Here is a 17,283-nt window from a genome sequence, read left to right as displayed (position 1 = left end):
AAGAAGAGGTTTTATAAATTAAACCCCAAACATTCTTACCCCAAAAGAAATGTATGCGCCTAAGACACTTCCAGCAATGGTAGAGAACCCAGCGGTCATGACTGCGTGGAGTTCAGACTTGGTGACGCACGGTAAATATGGTCGGATCAGCAGTGGAGACTCTGTCTGGAAACAAAAAGTGATCAGATTAAACGTTCCCTTACGAGGACATGCTAATTTACTCAAAATTCCATTCTCTACAGCAGTATTTCTAAGAGTGGACTTCAGATCAACTCTATCAGCTTGACTCAGGAACTTGTTTGACATGCAAATTCCCAAATTTACTGAATCAGAAACTCTGGGGCTGGATCCAGCAGTGGTGTTTTAACAAGGCTTCCTGGTGGTTCCGATGCGTGCTCATGTTTGAGAACCCACACCATCATTGTCTGGGTCTTTTGGACTCCAGGGCAGTGAGCATACAGAGTCACGTGTGAAGTTTGCAAGGCCAATTCACATAAGGCTCTCACCTAGCCTAGGATTGGACTGTGATGGCTTAGTACTCTTTTCTAAGGTTGGAGCACCATGGGCCAAGTAACTGCCCAGTGGCCTGGCCTTGGGAACTGTGATTCCCAAACCTCTGTGACTTCCTATCTTCCAGCTTCATCTCAACAGACCCTAAACCTCTTTGCTGATACTATAGGGAAACAAGACACAAGTATGAAAAAATACCAGCAATAACATATACCGATGCCCACAGGCCCATTCCTAATTGAGAATCAGAGACCCCCCTCTTCCCCTTGCATGGAAAGGAATCAATTAGAGTGTAGTTGTAAAGGCTTGAGTCCCATTAAGGAGGGCAGGTGGCCTGCAGCATGGGCTCTCCATAAATAATAGCTGTACTTTTAGCATATTAAGTATCAAATTGAGCACCACAGAAGCATGTGTGCAATTTTACAATTTTCCCCTCATTATTTCTAATTGTGCTATGAGATTGAGTGTGTTGAGCTTCAATTTATGGACCAAATAGAAACTCAGTACATGAGCCCTCTTACCCTGCAGGTAGGAGTAATCAACTCAAGATGGTGCCCTAATTAGTCCTGAGAGATTTTATGGCTATAATTATAACAATTTCAACTCCTGGGCAAAGAAGTATGGGCCCCACTCTAAAGACTTTGCTCCAGGCTAGTAAGCTGGGCTTACCAATCAGAAGGCTCAGCCTGCCTGGAGCAGTTGTATAAGTCTACTGATCTGGAGCCATGTGTTTTTCTGGGTGACTTGATTTTTGCTTCGAGTTCAATTTCTTTGCACAGCCGTGCTAGCAAGTATTCATACTTGGTTTCCTTGGTGTGTGATTCCATTCTGCCTGAAGCCATAGATCCTGAATGATGAGGATGATTATTACCATTTCTTACTTATCTACCCCTTAGGAATGCTGCCATTTTGAGAGACAGAACTTGGCAACATACTTCTTTGCTTAAATGGACTTCGGGCAAAAGAGCATCTATCGGGACTTCCCTGGTGGCGCAGTGGATAAGACTCCACACTCCCAATGCAGGGGGCCCAGGCTCGATCCTTGGTCAGGGAACTAGATCCCACATGCGTGCTGCAACTAAGAGTTTGCATGCCACAACTAAGGAGCCCGTGTGTCACAACTAAGGAGCTGGTGAGACGCAACTAAGGAGGCCTCCTGCAGCAACTAAGACCCGGTACAACCAAATAAATAAGTAAATAAATAAATATTTTTTAAAAAAAGAGCATTTATCCACATGATGGATAAGGAAGGTGAAAATACTTTTGCTCATCAGCATTTTTCTTCAGGCTCAGCAAAGAGACTGCTCAGATAAGTTGAGAATGAGCTTAACTATTTATATGGCTGCACGGTGTTGGTGGAAAGCCTTTTTGGTCTCTTTCGTTGCCACAAGCATTATACTACAGAGTGTGAGGCTGTCTGTTACATGTTTGCAGCTTCAAGATAAATGGTGAACTCCATTTGAGTAGATGAGCTGCTAGCCTCTGATGGGTGGGCCAGAAACCTCAACAATTCAGTTAATTCAGAAAGGACTTATTGAGAATCTATACATGAGAAGCCTTATGCTTTGATAAAATGATTCAATCTTTCTTCCTCTCCATAAATTTTCAAGGACCCAAATTCCACACTAGTGCATTGATACTCTTAGAAGGGCGCTCTCTCTCTCCGTCTCTCTCTCTCTCTCTCTCTCTCTCTCTCTCTCTCTCTTTCTCTCTCCTTGGAATCTGGACATTGTCAATATTGAGGGTTCATTATCTTGACACCCTTCTCCCTACACTAAAAGAAATAACACCATCATATTTTTTTATTTCTCTTTCTGGAAAGAGTATCCATTTTAGCAAGGGTTTTGTTTTTTCATATTACAACTTACCTGTCCAACAAATATATTGCCAGAAGCAACTACAGATTCAACAGGAGATGTTCCCATAGTCACTAGCATTACCCATCCAACCTAAAAGGCAAAAAAGGATAAAGTCAGTAAAGAACTATTTGTATACACAGAACTTCAAAGTAGGGATAAAAATCTTTAAACTGGAGGAAAATACTGAGGCCTTCAACAATTGTACTGAACTTGAGTATACCTTATATAGTCCATAGTGCAGGCTGATCAAATCCTATTTGAGTGGTAAGTCTGAGTCATTGTATATACTTTGAACACTATACAATGTCTATTGAAATGTCTATTTCATACAAGTAAAGTTTTTTGAATGTCTATTGTGTACAAGTAATAAGTTGTAATAATTGCTAACAGTCATGGCAGTCTTCACAGCATTCCAGGCACTGTTTTAAGCCATTGTTCTGAGTAATGCATTTAATCCTCACCATAAGCCTTTGAGGGAGGTCCTATAATTAGGCCCATTTTACAGAAGAGGAAACCAAGGCACAGAACAGTTTAGCTGTTCTGTCAAAGTTTGCCTAGCTAATAAGTAATGGGATGTAGTTGAGGTTTCGCCTTTTCTACTTAACTCTCAAACAAACATGGTTGATGGTCCCAATTTGTAGTGGTCCTTCCAACCAGGGACTGTGGTGCCCACCTCAGAATGGGGACTTCCTGTTGCATCCTCTCTCCTTCCTTCCTGCTTCGATGTGGACACAGGAATGCTGAATGTTTAAACTGACAATTAGAAAACGATGCGCCCTGGTGCTCTTGCTGAAACTTTTAATTCTGCTGGTATTCTGGCTCTGTCTCTCTTTTTCTTTTTTAAAATAAATAAATTTTATTTCTTTACAGGGATCAAAAGAGGGCTGTGTCTGTGCCCAAGCCCTGTATACACTGCCTTGCTCTCATGTGCATTCAAACTAGCTTACAAATTTCTGAGTTTTGTGATCTAACATAACGTAGGACTGACAGCTGCTGGGGCAGCAGAACTGAGGTTAACTTTTCAGACCTAAAAAAAAAAAATTTGTGTGCTTACAAAAATCCCTCAGGAGAAAAGATCAGCTTCCCCTTCTTGCTTTGATTCTCTAGCAACTCCTAGACCAGGAGGGTCCACTTTCGTTATCATCTGAGGATAAGCAGTGACTGTGTAAGCCTTGGGCAGATAGCCAAGATGAAGGGACAATCAGGTCCCCATCCCTTGGAGTCAATTCTTTGGCTAACGGAATAACTGCTTCATGAAGATGCTCAGTGTGTTGCAAGTCACAGCCCTATTAGAAGTCCTGGAGATAAAATTCCCTCTGTGGACCCATGTAGGATTTTTGGGTTTAAATCTAATAACTTGGGGTGGGTGTGGATCTTGGTACAAAGGGAAAGGTACTTTGGAAAAACCCAGATAAAAGGCATTCAAGAATTTGTCCCTGCGATAATCAGCTCTGCACCGGTCACCCGCTGCCTTCTAGTCCTGGTACCTTTTTAATGATCCACTGCATCAATCCAAGGTAGTACAACATGGACATCACAGTGCTGAAGAAAACCACGATGGGCAGGACCTGGGGGGGGTGGTGGGGAAGAGTGGTCACGGGTTAACATTGGCCCCAGCAGTATTAGTAGCTTTCAGATCAGTCTCCTTTCTGCCTCCTTTTCCCCCTCTGAAATGTCATCAAGATACTGGAAACTCCTCTTGAACTAAACAACGTTTTTAACAGGCAACTTCCCCATCTACAGTCTCTTACTCTAATTTGTTCTGGATAAGCTTGAGTCTATTTCATAGGAAACTTGACTTAAAAAAAAAAATCCTGCTATGATGAGCTTTTCTTACTTTAGTTTCTAAGAGAAGGAATGACGTTTTGGGGGGAATTTGTAATAATTAGATCAAGAAACTGAAAGCCACTGGCAGATATTCTTGTTGTTCTGATATTAAACAGACATGGGCTTCACTACTTATTAGCAAAGTAACCTGGGTCACGATTAAGTGTGAACTACCTCAGATCCTTATTCACAGTAGTGACACAGTAGGTGCTTAAACAATGCCTTGTATAAAGCAAGCATTCGTGGATTTAGCTTTTAGAATAATAACTATTTTACCTATAGATTTTTGAATCACTTTACAAAGATTAAACTCTGGAAACTAGTTTACTTCTGTGTTAACAAAGGTTGTCTTTTTCTAGATCCGATTTTCCTGATGCTCTTTGGATGCCTTCAACGCAGCCTGTGTGTCTACAGGGAACAGTTTCTTCCCTGCATAGACCACACAGAGCTGTGGTCTGGGTCCCTCCCCACCCCTACTCCATTGTTCCCCTTCCCCTCTGTTCCCAGCTAAATGGCCAGGGACAAGCTGCCACCAGAGACACAGAATGGCCAAGGACAATTTGTACAGGATCTAATTTAGAAAAATCTATTAATAATATATATTAAAAGACTTTTTGTGCCATTATTCAGAGCTCGCTCACTTATGTGATTTTATTGGCTTTAATGGGCAGGCAGAGCCTTCCTGAAAGCTTCAGGGAGTTCAAGGGGCTCATCTCCCCAATGTTCCCACAGGAATCTGCTTTGGCAGAAAGGATGGAGACTACTGCCCTGGGGGCAGAGGGTTGGGGGAGGTCTGAAGACACTGGTGCAGTCTGGGCAGCAAGTTCCTCCTTCTCCGTGATATTATTTTTTGTAATTCTGGATTCAATTCATGACAGGAGCATATTTCTATCTCAATTTGTAAACATTTGACCTTTCAGAGATGGCTTAGTTATCTCAGCACCAAAGTATCAAGTCAGCAGTTTAAAAAAAGATTCAGCATAGCAGTTGGCCTAACCGATGCCGAGGTAATTTGGAGGTAAATTTGGAGTCCCCGAGTGAGAAGACAATGGAGAAGTGTAGGAACAATAGCACACCACAAAAAAAGAAATCTGAAGGAAAAGCCAAATGCATGTTTCTGACTAATCGACAAGGATTTGCAGGGACTTCCCAGAGGAAGATGGGCTTCCTGGGGATGGGGGAGGCCTGGGAGAGAATCGATTAGGCCTGAGCATGGGGCCAAGTTGCCAAGTGGCCTTTCGCCTGTAAAATAACATCCCTCCTTTGGTTGGGAGGAGGCCCAGCTTGCAGGCCTGCCGAGGTGAAGGCTGTGCTGAAGGGGAGAGGGGAAATGTTAAGCAAGGGGATGGCTCTGGAAGAACAGAGCTTGATGTGAGTGACCAGCTGTCCCGGTTTGTCTGGGATTAAGGAGTTTCCTGACTGCAGGGCTGTCACTGAGCTTGGACTGGGGAGGCATTAGCAGCCATATGTCTATTCATTGCCAGGGACCTAATGTTCTTTTCCCTGAAATCTCAGATACTATTACCCCGTATGATCTTTTTAAGAAAATGAATGAATGAATTAATTTTTGGCTGCGTTGGGTCCTGTTGCTGTGCGCGGGCTTTCTCTAGTTGCAGGGAGAGGGGGCTACTCTTCGTTGTGGTGTGTGGGCTTCTCATTGCGGTGGCTTCTCTTGTTGCAGAGCACGGGCTCCAGGTGTGTGGGCTTCAGTAGTTGTGGTGCACAGGCTTAGTTGCTCCGCGGCATGTGGGATCTTCTCGGACAAGGGCTCGAACCCATGTCCCCTGCATTGGCAGGCGGATTCTTAACCACTGCGCCACCAGGGAAGTCCCCCCCCCCCCACATGATCTTTCATAACTATCTCAGCAAATGCTACAAGACATCCAAAAGTACAGGCATACCTTGTTTTATTGTGCTTTGCTTTATTGCACTTCTTGGAGGTTGTGTTTTTTACAAACTGAACGATTTTGGTAAACCTTGGGCGAGCAAGTCTGTAAGCGCCATTTTTCCAACAGCGTTTGCTCACTTTGTGTCTCTGGGTCACATTTCGGTAATTCTCACAATATTTCAAACTTCTTCATTATTATTATATTTGTTATGGTGATCAGTGATCTTTGATGTTACTATTGTAATTGTTTTGGCATTTTTTTAGCAGTAAAGTATTTTTTAATTAAGGTGTGTACTTTTTTTAGACATACTGCTATTGCACACTTACTAGACTACAGTGGGGTATAAACATAACTTATATGAGCTGGGAAACCAAAAAATTTTTGACTGGCTCTACCGCGGTATTAATTTTATTGCGGTGGTCTGGAACCGAACCGGCAATATCTCTGAGGTATGCCTGTGTTTCAGTATTCCTGACTTCCTCTACATGTTTCCCTGAATGTTACTGTAAAAAAATTAAATGTTTTCAGTCCACTGACTTCAGGTAAAGGAGAAAGCCCAGTGATGGGCTGTGTCCCTATAACATGCCTGGCAGGTATATGCCTGGGTTCTGATCAGTTAGGTTCTATCTGAACATCTACAAAGACTGAGAAGTTACTGAAAAGGGAGTGTCTACATAGAAAAAAAGTGTTTGGCTTTACCTTAAATGCAAAAAAGTGGTCTTCATATTTCTCACCAAAGACAAATGAGGCGCCAGCATTAGTGTACTCCAGGAATGTCTGAGTTAAAGAAAGGAAAAGAGCAGATCATGACAAGCACTAAAGAGGTAGTTACCATCCACAGGACCTACGGCTCTGCAGAGGGTGGGGACTCAGAAAACTTGTGGGATAGACTTAGAGAGTTAATTTTGTCAACTTTCCCCCTCCAGTGGATGGCCTGGAAGTATATCTTAGAACCATAACTGCATACAGGTTTCCTGGCGTTTCTGACATTCACTCTGACTCTAGGGTGCTAACGAATAAGCTGGGTGTGGTAACTTGCTCCAGAAGCCACAGATGGTACTTGGGAGGTACTGGTTGCCACTAGATGCAAAGAAACCTTTTTCTCTGTTGGGGGAAACATCTTAGAAGAGTGACACCCTTCAGGCAGGATGAAGGGGTCAAATGGGATTGAGGAGTGATGTAGTGGACGGTATGGGTAAGAGACAACCAGAATATTAATAAACTACACAGATTAACATAAACAAAGTTATTTGTCTAATTCATGCTATGGAATTAAAATTTGGGTCAACTAATGCAGACAAATAAAGCTATTTCTGACATGTCTTGAGGGTTATATTCAAATGTTAAAAGCACTATAAAAGCAAGGCATTCTTTTGAACCAAATTTACCTGAACTTGTTTCCCCAGCCAATCAAAAGCCATAAATCCAGGTTCTGTCCTTAGTATCAAAAGCCCAAGAAGAAACTGTAACCCAACACCCCAAAAGACAGGCCTCCAGTAAACCTATACAGAAATAGGAAGAGATATAGGTTATTAGAAAATGAATGCTGAACTCAGCATAAATGCCCAGAGGATAACTATTTCCTTGGAAGCTTCTCAGATGTGGCCTGTGATCCACCTTCTTTCGGAGGCCAAAGCAGTCGTGAGCAGAGAATCCCTCCATAGAATCATACCTAAAAATCTCAGGGTTGTGCTCCCTCTTCATAAACCTGAGATTAAGCCTTCAGTCCCAGCAGTGTATGTAACCATTTTGTCAAGATAAAATCATTTAGACACAAAGAGTAGTCTTAGAAGGGCCATTAAAAGAGGAAGAATCTGGCCTTCCCGGTCATGCTGTAAATGTTAGATACATATAATTATTTCCCCATTTGGAAAATGGAAAGGCCGAACATGACTTCTCTGTGTGTCCAAGGTTTGTTGATTTGACAATTTGTAAGTGAATTAAGTGAAATTCCACCCTGTTGAGGGGCTCTCATTTCACAGTAAAAGGAACCAATTAACTCTAATGCAGACCCAGGGAGTGCAGTGGTAATGGACAATGAAGTGCTTTCATTTTTGGAGTAGAGATGAGTGGCCTGCAAAGAACTATGGGATTGGAGGCACAGAAAATAGCAGAGATGGTCACCCGCACAGGGCAAAGAATTTGGATTGTATCAGGTGGCTTTGGTTTTGATTAATGCTCTTTTCTTGGATCAGCCTTTCAGCCAGTAAAGTCTTCCAGAGTTTGCCATTATGAAGCATATGTGAAAGTTTTGATATCTCAGAATTCTTGCCCATTTATTGGGTTACAGGCTGACAGAACAAGGGTGAGAATTGAATTCTATGCGAACAAAACTGCTTAAGTACAAATTTTTGGAGTAAAATAGCCTCAATGGCAAATACAAATTTGATAACTGCGGAATCCAGTGGTAGAATATTAGATTATTTGTTGGTCTGGGGAAATCTGAATAAAAATGGATGAGTTTTCTTTGTATGTGTGTTTGATGGGGGGGAAGGGAGTACATGAGTAGAAATCGGACTTGACAGGAGAGAGTATCTCACTGGTTGAGCAACTGGAAAATTACTGAGAATGAAAAATGAGAGAGCAACAGTACTATTAACGTTCAGGAAAAGGGCACCTTAGCCACTGAAATATCATAGCAAGGTAAGAAAAATATTGAATAACAGTTCAACTCTCTCATACTCATGATTTTGAGCAATTTACACATGAGGGAAAAAAAGAGGGAAAAAGACCAAGAAATGCTCGATTTCATGCTTACTTTGGTTGGGTGCTTGGAAAATAGAAATGTCAGGGTAATGTACATTATGAGTCCACCGAAGGACACCAGCTGCTGTTGGCCCAATTTGGCGGTGTCAAAGACCAGCCAGAAAATAACTCCCAGGATCAGGCAGCCCCAAATCACCCTAAGGGAACAAAGAAGGAGGCTTTTGGCATCATTTGCTGTGCTAACTTTAAAATCTTAAACAGGCTTCAACTAACAAACAAAAAATATTGACTAACACACCCTGGCACCAGGAAATTATGCTTCTAGAAATTGCAAGAGACTCTTTTTGGGTGTAGCTATAAAGGCACATAGTCAAAAAATGAAGCAATGTGTCCACAACACTTGGGCCCTTTGGTTATATAAAGGGGTCAGAGAGGAGAAACGATGCTTGGAGAGGAAGTCCGGTGATTTCTTTGCGAGAGCTGCTGGACGTCTTCATTTTGGGAGATGGGGGAAGCGTTCCCTTCTTCCCTTCAAGGGAGAGCTTGAAATGTGTCCTCTGCATTGGAGACCTCACCCAAGCCTCAGAGAACTAAGTCAGGCTTTAGCCTGGGTTCTGACTCCTTGGGGAATCTAGTGGGCATACGACAGCACTGAATCAGTGGATGGCAGAGCCAGGGAGGGTTGCTCTGTTGGGATTGTACAGCCCTGGTTTATTAGGCAAAGAATGTGTGAACTTTCCTGGTAGATTCCATGTGGGCCACACTGGGGAGAATGGGTTCTGGGTCCTACCCTGTAGGGCCACCTGGAGAGAGAGGAGGGCCCACAGAGAGAGAGAGAGGCTGAAAGAAAAGCCCTGAATGGTCACTTGCAGGACAGGGGGTCCTATAAGAGAGAGTTGGCTTTACTAATTCACAGACCTTTCCTCCCCAAGAGTCCAGATTCATGCCCAGAGCAGAAAGCCACCTGTCTAAGTCAGAACCGTCCCAACTTTTGGACAACATTTTATCATTTAGTGGCACTTGAAATTAAGACAGTTTGTAGGGACATTTGAGCACATCTTGCCTTATCTAGGCCTCGATATCCTGCTTGTAAAATGAAGGCATTTTTTAACAGATTATTCCCTAGGTTGTTTCTAGCTTCAATATCCCATAAATGAGGAAGCAATTTCAGAACAAATCTATGGAACAGTGTTGGAAAACACTAACATCACTCTCAACCTCAGTAAGAGAACTAAGAGCATTTACCACTTCAGCCAGAACCAGTGGCTGTCCAGAAGCCTTTGGCCAGGAGAGAGGAACTGAGCGATTTGAGACTCATATTTGGCCATGAAGTGATCCCAGATCACAAAGAAGATGGCAACCACCGTGATCACGAAAAGAGGAAGGGCTCTGTGAAAGTTCAGCACACAGGCCGCAATCACCAGAGCCAGGTGACCTGTGGGAAGCAATGCAGACAGTGAGCATCACCAAATCAGCTGGAGACCAGCCTCCAGCATTTATCTGGCTCAGCCAAGGGCAGGTTCAATCAGGAAACCATTGAACGCAGGCGTACTCTTGATATAGCTATAGGTGCCTCTGATTATAAGGACTATATTTTGGGTTTTTAAAAACATTTTAAAGTCTCACCAAGAATGCTAGGAGGACAGGGTGCTAGGTCTTTTTTCTCAAAGAACCTTCTGAATTCCTGAATCCTGTTGCCTGATCACTGGGACTCTTGCTTAGTACTACTTTTTCTGATATTCAGACTTAGCAGGTGAGCTTCCATCAGAGAAAGGCCAGGCACTAAAGCAACTACTGGCAAGAAGATATTGAGTCTTCTAGTTTGTAGCCCAGATTTGCCTAAGCTTGAGTAGGAAAATCTCTGAGTGTCACAACAACAATCCCTAAGTGCCACAGCATCTCTAAAGGAAAGAGGTAGGGCGATGACCAAAGTGATGGCTTTTGAAGATGATATTCTAGGGTAAGAACAACACGGTTTTCCATTAAAGGTCAGCAAACAAGTCTTTGTTTCCAAGTTAAGTTTGGCCTACCACTTGTTTTTGTAGGTGGCAAGGACAGTTGTATTTGTATATTTGTATTTTAATTCTACAAATAAAGTCACCCTGGCACGCAGCCACACCATCTGCTTACTTTGTACTACAATGGCATAGCTGTGTGGTTTTGAGTATGGTCTGCAAAATACTCTCTGAGCTGGTACAAAGAAAACTTTCAATCCTGCTTACTCCCTGTTCTAGCTGTGTGAGCACCGGGAAACTACGGACCTTCTGGGGCGGCAGCAGTCTTGCATACATGTCTGTGGGCTTGGGTGGGAGGGTTCACATTTTATAGACAGGAATGTTCTTTCAAATGGGCCCTGGAGCCCTTTGTTTGGAGGGTGTCAAAACAGGACACCTGCTCATCTGAGAAGACAGTCTAGTCCTGCTTTCAGGTAAGAGGAGTGGGCTACCTGACCCTAGGCTCCTTCTTGTGTTGTGTTCATATAAGGCATTGATTGATTACTTATATCACCCCTTCAATTAGGTTTCTGCCTTGTGATTATCACCATGTTTTCCAGTTACCTGAATTTGCAATATCCAACCCTCAAATCCATACCACAATAACAAAGTGAGAGTAGGTGAGCTAAAAAATGAGCTGCTGGCTGCATAAACAGGACAGGGAAGCTATCTACATGGGCTTCTCAAGTTGAGACCCACCACTCAGGGGCATCCTGGTTAAATTCTCTCCTCTCTGGATGATTCAGGGAAGTCAAGGGGAAGGGAAAGATTTATTTGTTTTCTACAGAAAACAAATATTTGAGGGATCCTGAAAAAGAGACATTGGTATTCCATCCCCTTTTGTTATTTACCTGCTATTAAAATGCCCCAGGTCGTGGTCTTAAGGATTGTTTGGTGTTCCCTACAAAAATCATAAACTGCATCATACTTCCTTTCCAGGCACCTGTAACAACACAAAAGCAAGAAGGCAGACAGAGGTAAACACCACATACACGACATAACCTGGCATGCTAAAGCTAGATAAGGCTTTGTAAATCAAGCAGGCAAACACATTCATGAAGTATGTGTCCTACAAAATAGAAATAAGAAACTCATTTCATTTTAGACTAAAATCAGCCATGGCTTGCTAACCTTTGCTGAATGGATGTGCCAAAGCCCTGAGGAATTGCAGAGATGCAGAAAACATGCTCCTGGAAATAAAGCAGGGGACAGGATAACTAACCGAAAGCTGAGAATAAACCATAGGACGAGAGTGTTTCTCACTGTGCTAGGAGGGCCTCCATTAGCTTGTAAGCTCTCATGTAAATGTTGACTTAAAAAAGAAAATTCCAATGGGGACTTCCTTGGTGGCGCAGTGGTTAAGAATCCGCCTGCCAATGCAGGGGACACGGGTTTGAGCCCTAGTCCGGGAAAATCCCACATGCTTCGGAGCAACTAAGTCCATGCACCACAACTACTGAAGCCCTCGCTCCTAGAGCCCATGCTCCGCAACAAAAGAAGCCACCGCAACGAAGAGTAGCCCCTGCGCGCTGCAACTAGAGAAAGCCCACGCGCAGCATTGAAGACCCAACGCAGCCCCCCCCAAAAAATCCAATGAACTCTCATCCCTTGTGGTTCTCCCTTCTGGTTCCCAAAGTGTGAGCAAGCTGGAGATTCCCTGTCCTCAGTCACCACCCTGTTTAGCAGGAGGCTGACGGACTTCACAGGATGCTTACATGTAAAGTAGAATTTCGCGGATTTGAGGACCGTTAACCAATGGGTTCTCATATAGCTTTTTCAGAACGTTCTGGAATTGTTGGTGTATTTGTTTCTGCCCAGAGCTTTGTTACAGGGCAGTGTGTGGTGTGTGAGCCACGTGTGCATCTGATCACTTCTTCTGGGGAGGATGTTGTCCACCAGTGAGGGAGTCTGGAGAGGCCACAGGCCTGTACCCATAGCAACTGTCCTTCCTTCTCCTGGGTGCTCCCGGTTGCCCCCCCAGGCCCTCCACTTACTCTGAAACCTGGCTTCCCTGCACATGTCTCTTTGCTCAATGTGCCTTCATTCTCCCACTTGAGGCCAAATGGAAGGAATTTACTCACACATTTAATCATGACCACTTCCAGGCCACTGGACAGGATTTCTAAAACAACCCCTTCTCCTATATAGAAGATTCTCAATCCCCAGGATCTCAAAGGACTCAGCCCCTGCTGGGAGCTCCCGTCCCCTTGGTGAACACCTCCAGTTCCCTTCCCTCCAGCAGTCATGCCCCTGTGTCCAAATCTCAGCCCCCTTCACGTTTCAGGGCACAGCTCAAGCCCTTTGCTTCTACAAAGCCTTCTTGCATTTCGTCAAACAGGGGCATTCCCCTGCGACTTATTCCTACTGTCTCCTTTGATTGTATTTTGTTATGAAGCCTTAACTGACCATAACTTTGTGGAGAATAGATGTCTGTGAGCCCAACACCAGCACCATGGGCATTAAGAGTGACTGGCAGGCCTGTGTCGAATTCTTAGCTAAATGAAGTGGTAGTGCGTATTGCTTTTCTGGAACAATAGTTTATAACTGTGAGTTGGGACCCATTAGTGGGTTGCGAAGTCAGTCACACTGTGCATGATGATCATCCTTAAACAAAAGCATAGGACATCTCAGAGTGTATCATACATAGTGACGACAGGCATTATTTCATGAAAATTTTGTCTTATGTATGTGTGTGAATATGCGTACTGAGAATTAGAAACACTGTTCTAGAACATATTGAGGGAATATAAGTATAGTAAAGACTTAAATTTTTCATGGTCTAATTTAGGAAAGGCTGCTGATGCATTATCCTCAGCTGTGGATATAGTGTTATAAAGTAGCAGCGTTGGAAGGCAGCATGTAACAGGGCACGTCCATCTACTTTAAGTTGAATTTATCAGATTTTTTAATGGCAAGGAATGTATATAGTGCAATTTGACACTTCATAAAAGGAAGTACTGTAGCTAGAAATAGTTGCTTTGGCCATTTGGTTATCTAGGCTGAACAACTCCCAATCTCCTGGTGGTTGTTTTCCATCCATTAACACGGATGAAACCTGAGTACCTCTGACCACCCAAGAGAAGCTCTCAGCCCCCAGGATCAGAGATTCATAAAGTAAAACAAAGGATGAAACTAAGTTCAGGTTTCCAAGGTGGCAAATATTCTTGATGATGTATATGTGACAAGAGTTTTTGATCCTAATTCTGGCCGAGTCTATCTTCTGATACATAAAAATAAAGTCCCTCAGAGACTTAGGAATTTACACCAAATTTAAATAGGAATTTAGAAAATTTACAAATACTTTCATGTTATGATAGAGTACCAGACAATCTTGGACTGGGAATCAGAAGCTGAAATTTAAATTAGCTTTGTTCCACTAACCTTGGCTAAGTCACTTCTCTGAGCTTCATTTTTCTGATCCAAAGAATAAAAATAATAATTTGTCTCTCCTGCTAATGGGAGATAAGGACTTGCAACATTATGATATGACAAGGTAAGAGCAAATTTGTTGGGATTTAAAGTGAATTGGATTTTGAGAAATCAATTGCTTATTGATTGCACATTGTGAAGATGAATTAACTACTTTTGTATAGACTGGAGCAATTAGTTGGCAATTCACAGCTTTAATTAGAAGATTGTCCTGGATATTGGGTTCCCAGGACATTAGCAGTTTGAATTTACCACGTTGATTATTCTAGAGCTCCATTACTTTTTCTGAAAATGGTGTTGGGTGGGTAGTAGGGAGGGGAGATTGGTGGTGACCATCTCTGATAAATCATAATTAATGTTAAAAATTAGATGAGAATTTAAAAAGTGTCAAAACCACTGTGTTGAGGAGGTAAATGTGGTTATTTCTATGGTATAAACCTGTACCCTTTTTGATGCGTCTCTTGGTCATCCTCATCTTCATCATTTCTTGGAGAATCCTGCTCAATGGTCACTTGCTCTTCACCCTCAAAATCAGACATTGGAACAGAGATGGAATGATGAGAATCCTGAGCACAATGGACTCTGATCTCTTTTGCTCAGAATTTTGGCTAGGAAATTTTCCCAAAAGGTCCTTTTAAATTATTTTGCAAGATGATGTCTCCAATTATCTATGCACAGACATTTTCCCCCTTGTCACAAAAAATCCACAAAAAATCATACATTTCTCCCTTTACTTCAGAAGGAGCCATTGGTATTTTCTCCATTTCTTCAGGGAGAGGGCTAATATCTCTGCTTTTAGTTCCTGTCTCTACATTCAACTCCCGCTCTGTTTTCAGGCAAGTGCTAAATGAAGTTAATACCAGAGGCTGCACAAATCTTCCTTAATTCTCTGCCAGCCCCACTTTCCAAAGGACTGAGACTAAGGCTGGTTTTATTTTCCTGGCAGCCCAAGGCTTGGCCTGCAGATATGAACAGTAGCTCAGCATCTTCAAGAGCTGTTAAACTACCCTTGGGAACTAGGGTTCTTCTATCAGTTGGGTTAAAGGGAAATATTTCCCTTACTCAGCTAGTACTTGCTCTAACTGACTGAGTGAAGTATATACCCGGGCTATCTTTTATGGACAATCTTTCTAGGTACTGTTTAGCTTTGAAATATCCATGACCCATCCTATTCTTGTGATGGTGGAGAGGATTTCCTGCGTCTCATCATTTTGCAATAATGCCTCAAACTGGTCCAGCTATTGTAAGCAAAGGCAAGGGAAGGCTGGGAGGAAGCTGGTAGATGTGGAGCAGTTTTGAACATGCCCTAAGAGGTATAATGCCAAATCTCAGCTCTAGCTTTTTGTCAGATCCCATGAGACCTTCAATTCTCTTTACTTTAACCCACCCCCCCATCCCCCCCAAGAAAAGAAATTAGTTATTAGCGTGTCTCTGAGCTGAAAGGATCCTCAAAGATCATATAGTCCTTTGATACCAAACTCCCATTGTACTCCTGACTTAGGCTGCCTTCCTGTTGTGGGCTGGGCCTCAGGTACAAGGAAGGTGATGGGATGATTGTAATAGAGACCAGCTGAATCCAAGCTGTAGCTGCAAAGGTCAGGAGTACAGAGAAGCCTTTCTCATTTTTTCCCACCTAACACCAAGCTTGGCCAATAGTCAAAGTTTGGTAAATTTTTGATTTAAATGATCATAATTATTATTTTCTTAGAGCGAAATTGTCCCAAGTTACCTACTATATGGAATGTCTAGCATTCCTATTGTTTTCTTTTTTGGTTTTTAACCCTTTCTCATCTTTAAAACAAAATAAAACAACAACAAAACCTTCTTGACCCTACAACCATGGGACATCTACCCTCCCTCCTTCCCTTCACAGCCAAACCACTTGAAAGAATTGCCCTTACTTTTGGTGACATTCCTTCACATCCTGCTCACTTTTCAAGCCACTGTGACCAGACGTCTACGTCTGAGATGGCTTCTGCTAAGGTCACCTGCCAAGGTCACCTAAGGACCATTGTTGCCAAATCTAGTGGCTACTCCTCAGTCTTCATATTTCTGTTTACAATAATACCTAATTTTTTGTTTTTGACTTTTTTTGGTGAAACAATTAAAAAAAAGACTTTTAAGAGCAGTTTTATTTAGGTTCATAGCAAAATTGAGAGGAAGGTACAGAGATTTCCCATACTTTTCCGCCCGCCCCCAACCCCATGCAGCCTTCCCCATTATTGACTTCCCCACCAGAGTGGTACGTTTGTTACAAATGATGAACCGACAAAGTCTGTAGTTTACATTAGGGCTCACTCTTGGTGTCCTATATTCTCTGGGTTTGGACAAGCATTTAATAACATGCATCAACTGTCATAGTATCATACAGAGTGTTTTCACTGCCCTAAAACTCCTCTGTGCCCATCCACCCCTCCCTCCCATCTTGGCAGCCAGTGATCTTTTTACTGTCTCCACAGTTTGCCTTTTCCAGAACATCATCTGGGACCATACAGTATGCAGCCTTTTCAGATTGCTTCTGTGACTTAGTAATACACATGTAATGCTCCCCCATGTCTTTTCATGTCTTGATAGCTCATTTGTTTTCAGTGCTGAATAATATTTCATTGCCTGGATGGACCACAGTTTATTTATCCATTCGCCTACTGAAGGACATCTTGGTTGCTTCCAGGTTTTGGCAATTATGAATCAAGCTGCTATAAGCACCCATGTGCAGGTTTTTGTGTGAAAAGAAGTATTGTTTTCTCTTTTTTTGGTTGAAGACTACTTAGTGATATGAACACTTTTTACAATATATTAAATGAAATAGGCAATGACCCAATAATATGAAAGCATGATCCTAATATATGTGACATGTGCCTATTGATGTATATGTACTTATATTAAAGTGAGCTATATTCTATTATGTTAGGCACTGATTTGTTTGTTTGTTTGTTTGTTTGCTGGAACTACAGGTCATTAGGTCACTTTTTGTCTTCCAAATTTTGCTGCAATAATATTTCAAATTTTCTACTTCAAATAAGTTATTCTTTTATCATGAGCAAACTCCCCCCAGAATATGCACCCAAA

General features: G+C 42.5%; 1 protein-coding gene and 1 long non-coding RNA gene across 2 annotated transcripts in view; one reads left to right on the top strand and one right to left on the bottom strand.

Moving 5' to 3' along the window:
- Nucleotides 1–17,283, top strand: part of LOC109550741 (uncharacterized) — a 265,141-nt gene that overhangs the window by 65,701 nt on the left and 182,157 nt on the right. The window lies entirely within an intron of this gene.
- The window catches only part of SLC28A3 (solute carrier family 28 member 3), a 58,052-nt gene that overhangs the window by 12,453 nt on the left and 28,316 nt on the right, over nucleotides 1–17,283 (bottom strand). Inside the window, exons 3-11 of the mRNA XM_019940379.3 lie at nucleotides 14,659–14,738; nucleotides 11,637–11,728; nucleotides 10,037–10,226; nucleotides 8,844–8,988; nucleotides 7,474–7,587; nucleotides 6,785–6,862; nucleotides 3,857–3,937; nucleotides 2,379–2,459; nucleotides 40–165 (exon numbers count right to left, since the gene is read on the bottom strand). Coding sequence (XP_019795938.1) covers nucleotides 40–165; nucleotides 2,379–2,459; nucleotides 3,857–3,937; nucleotides 6,785–6,862; nucleotides 7,474–7,587; nucleotides 8,844–8,988; nucleotides 10,037–10,226; nucleotides 11,637–11,728; nucleotides 14,659–14,738 — 987 coding nt within the window. The remainder of the gene's footprint in view (nucleotides 1–39; nucleotides 166–2,378; nucleotides 2,460–3,856; nucleotides 3,938–6,784; nucleotides 6,863–7,473; nucleotides 7,588–8,843; nucleotides 8,989–10,036; nucleotides 10,227–11,636; nucleotides 11,729–14,658; nucleotides 14,739–17,283) is intronic.

This window comes from Tursiops truncatus, chromosome 6 (genome assembly GCF_011762595.2).
Source record: "Tursiops truncatus isolate mTurTru1 chromosome 6, mTurTru1.mat.Y, whole genome shotgun sequence".
Classification (NCBI taxonomy): Eukaryota; Metazoa; Chordata; class Mammalia; order Artiodactyla; family Delphinidae; genus Tursiops; species Tursiops truncatus.
This window is presented reverse-complemented; position numbering and strand designations above follow the sequence as displayed.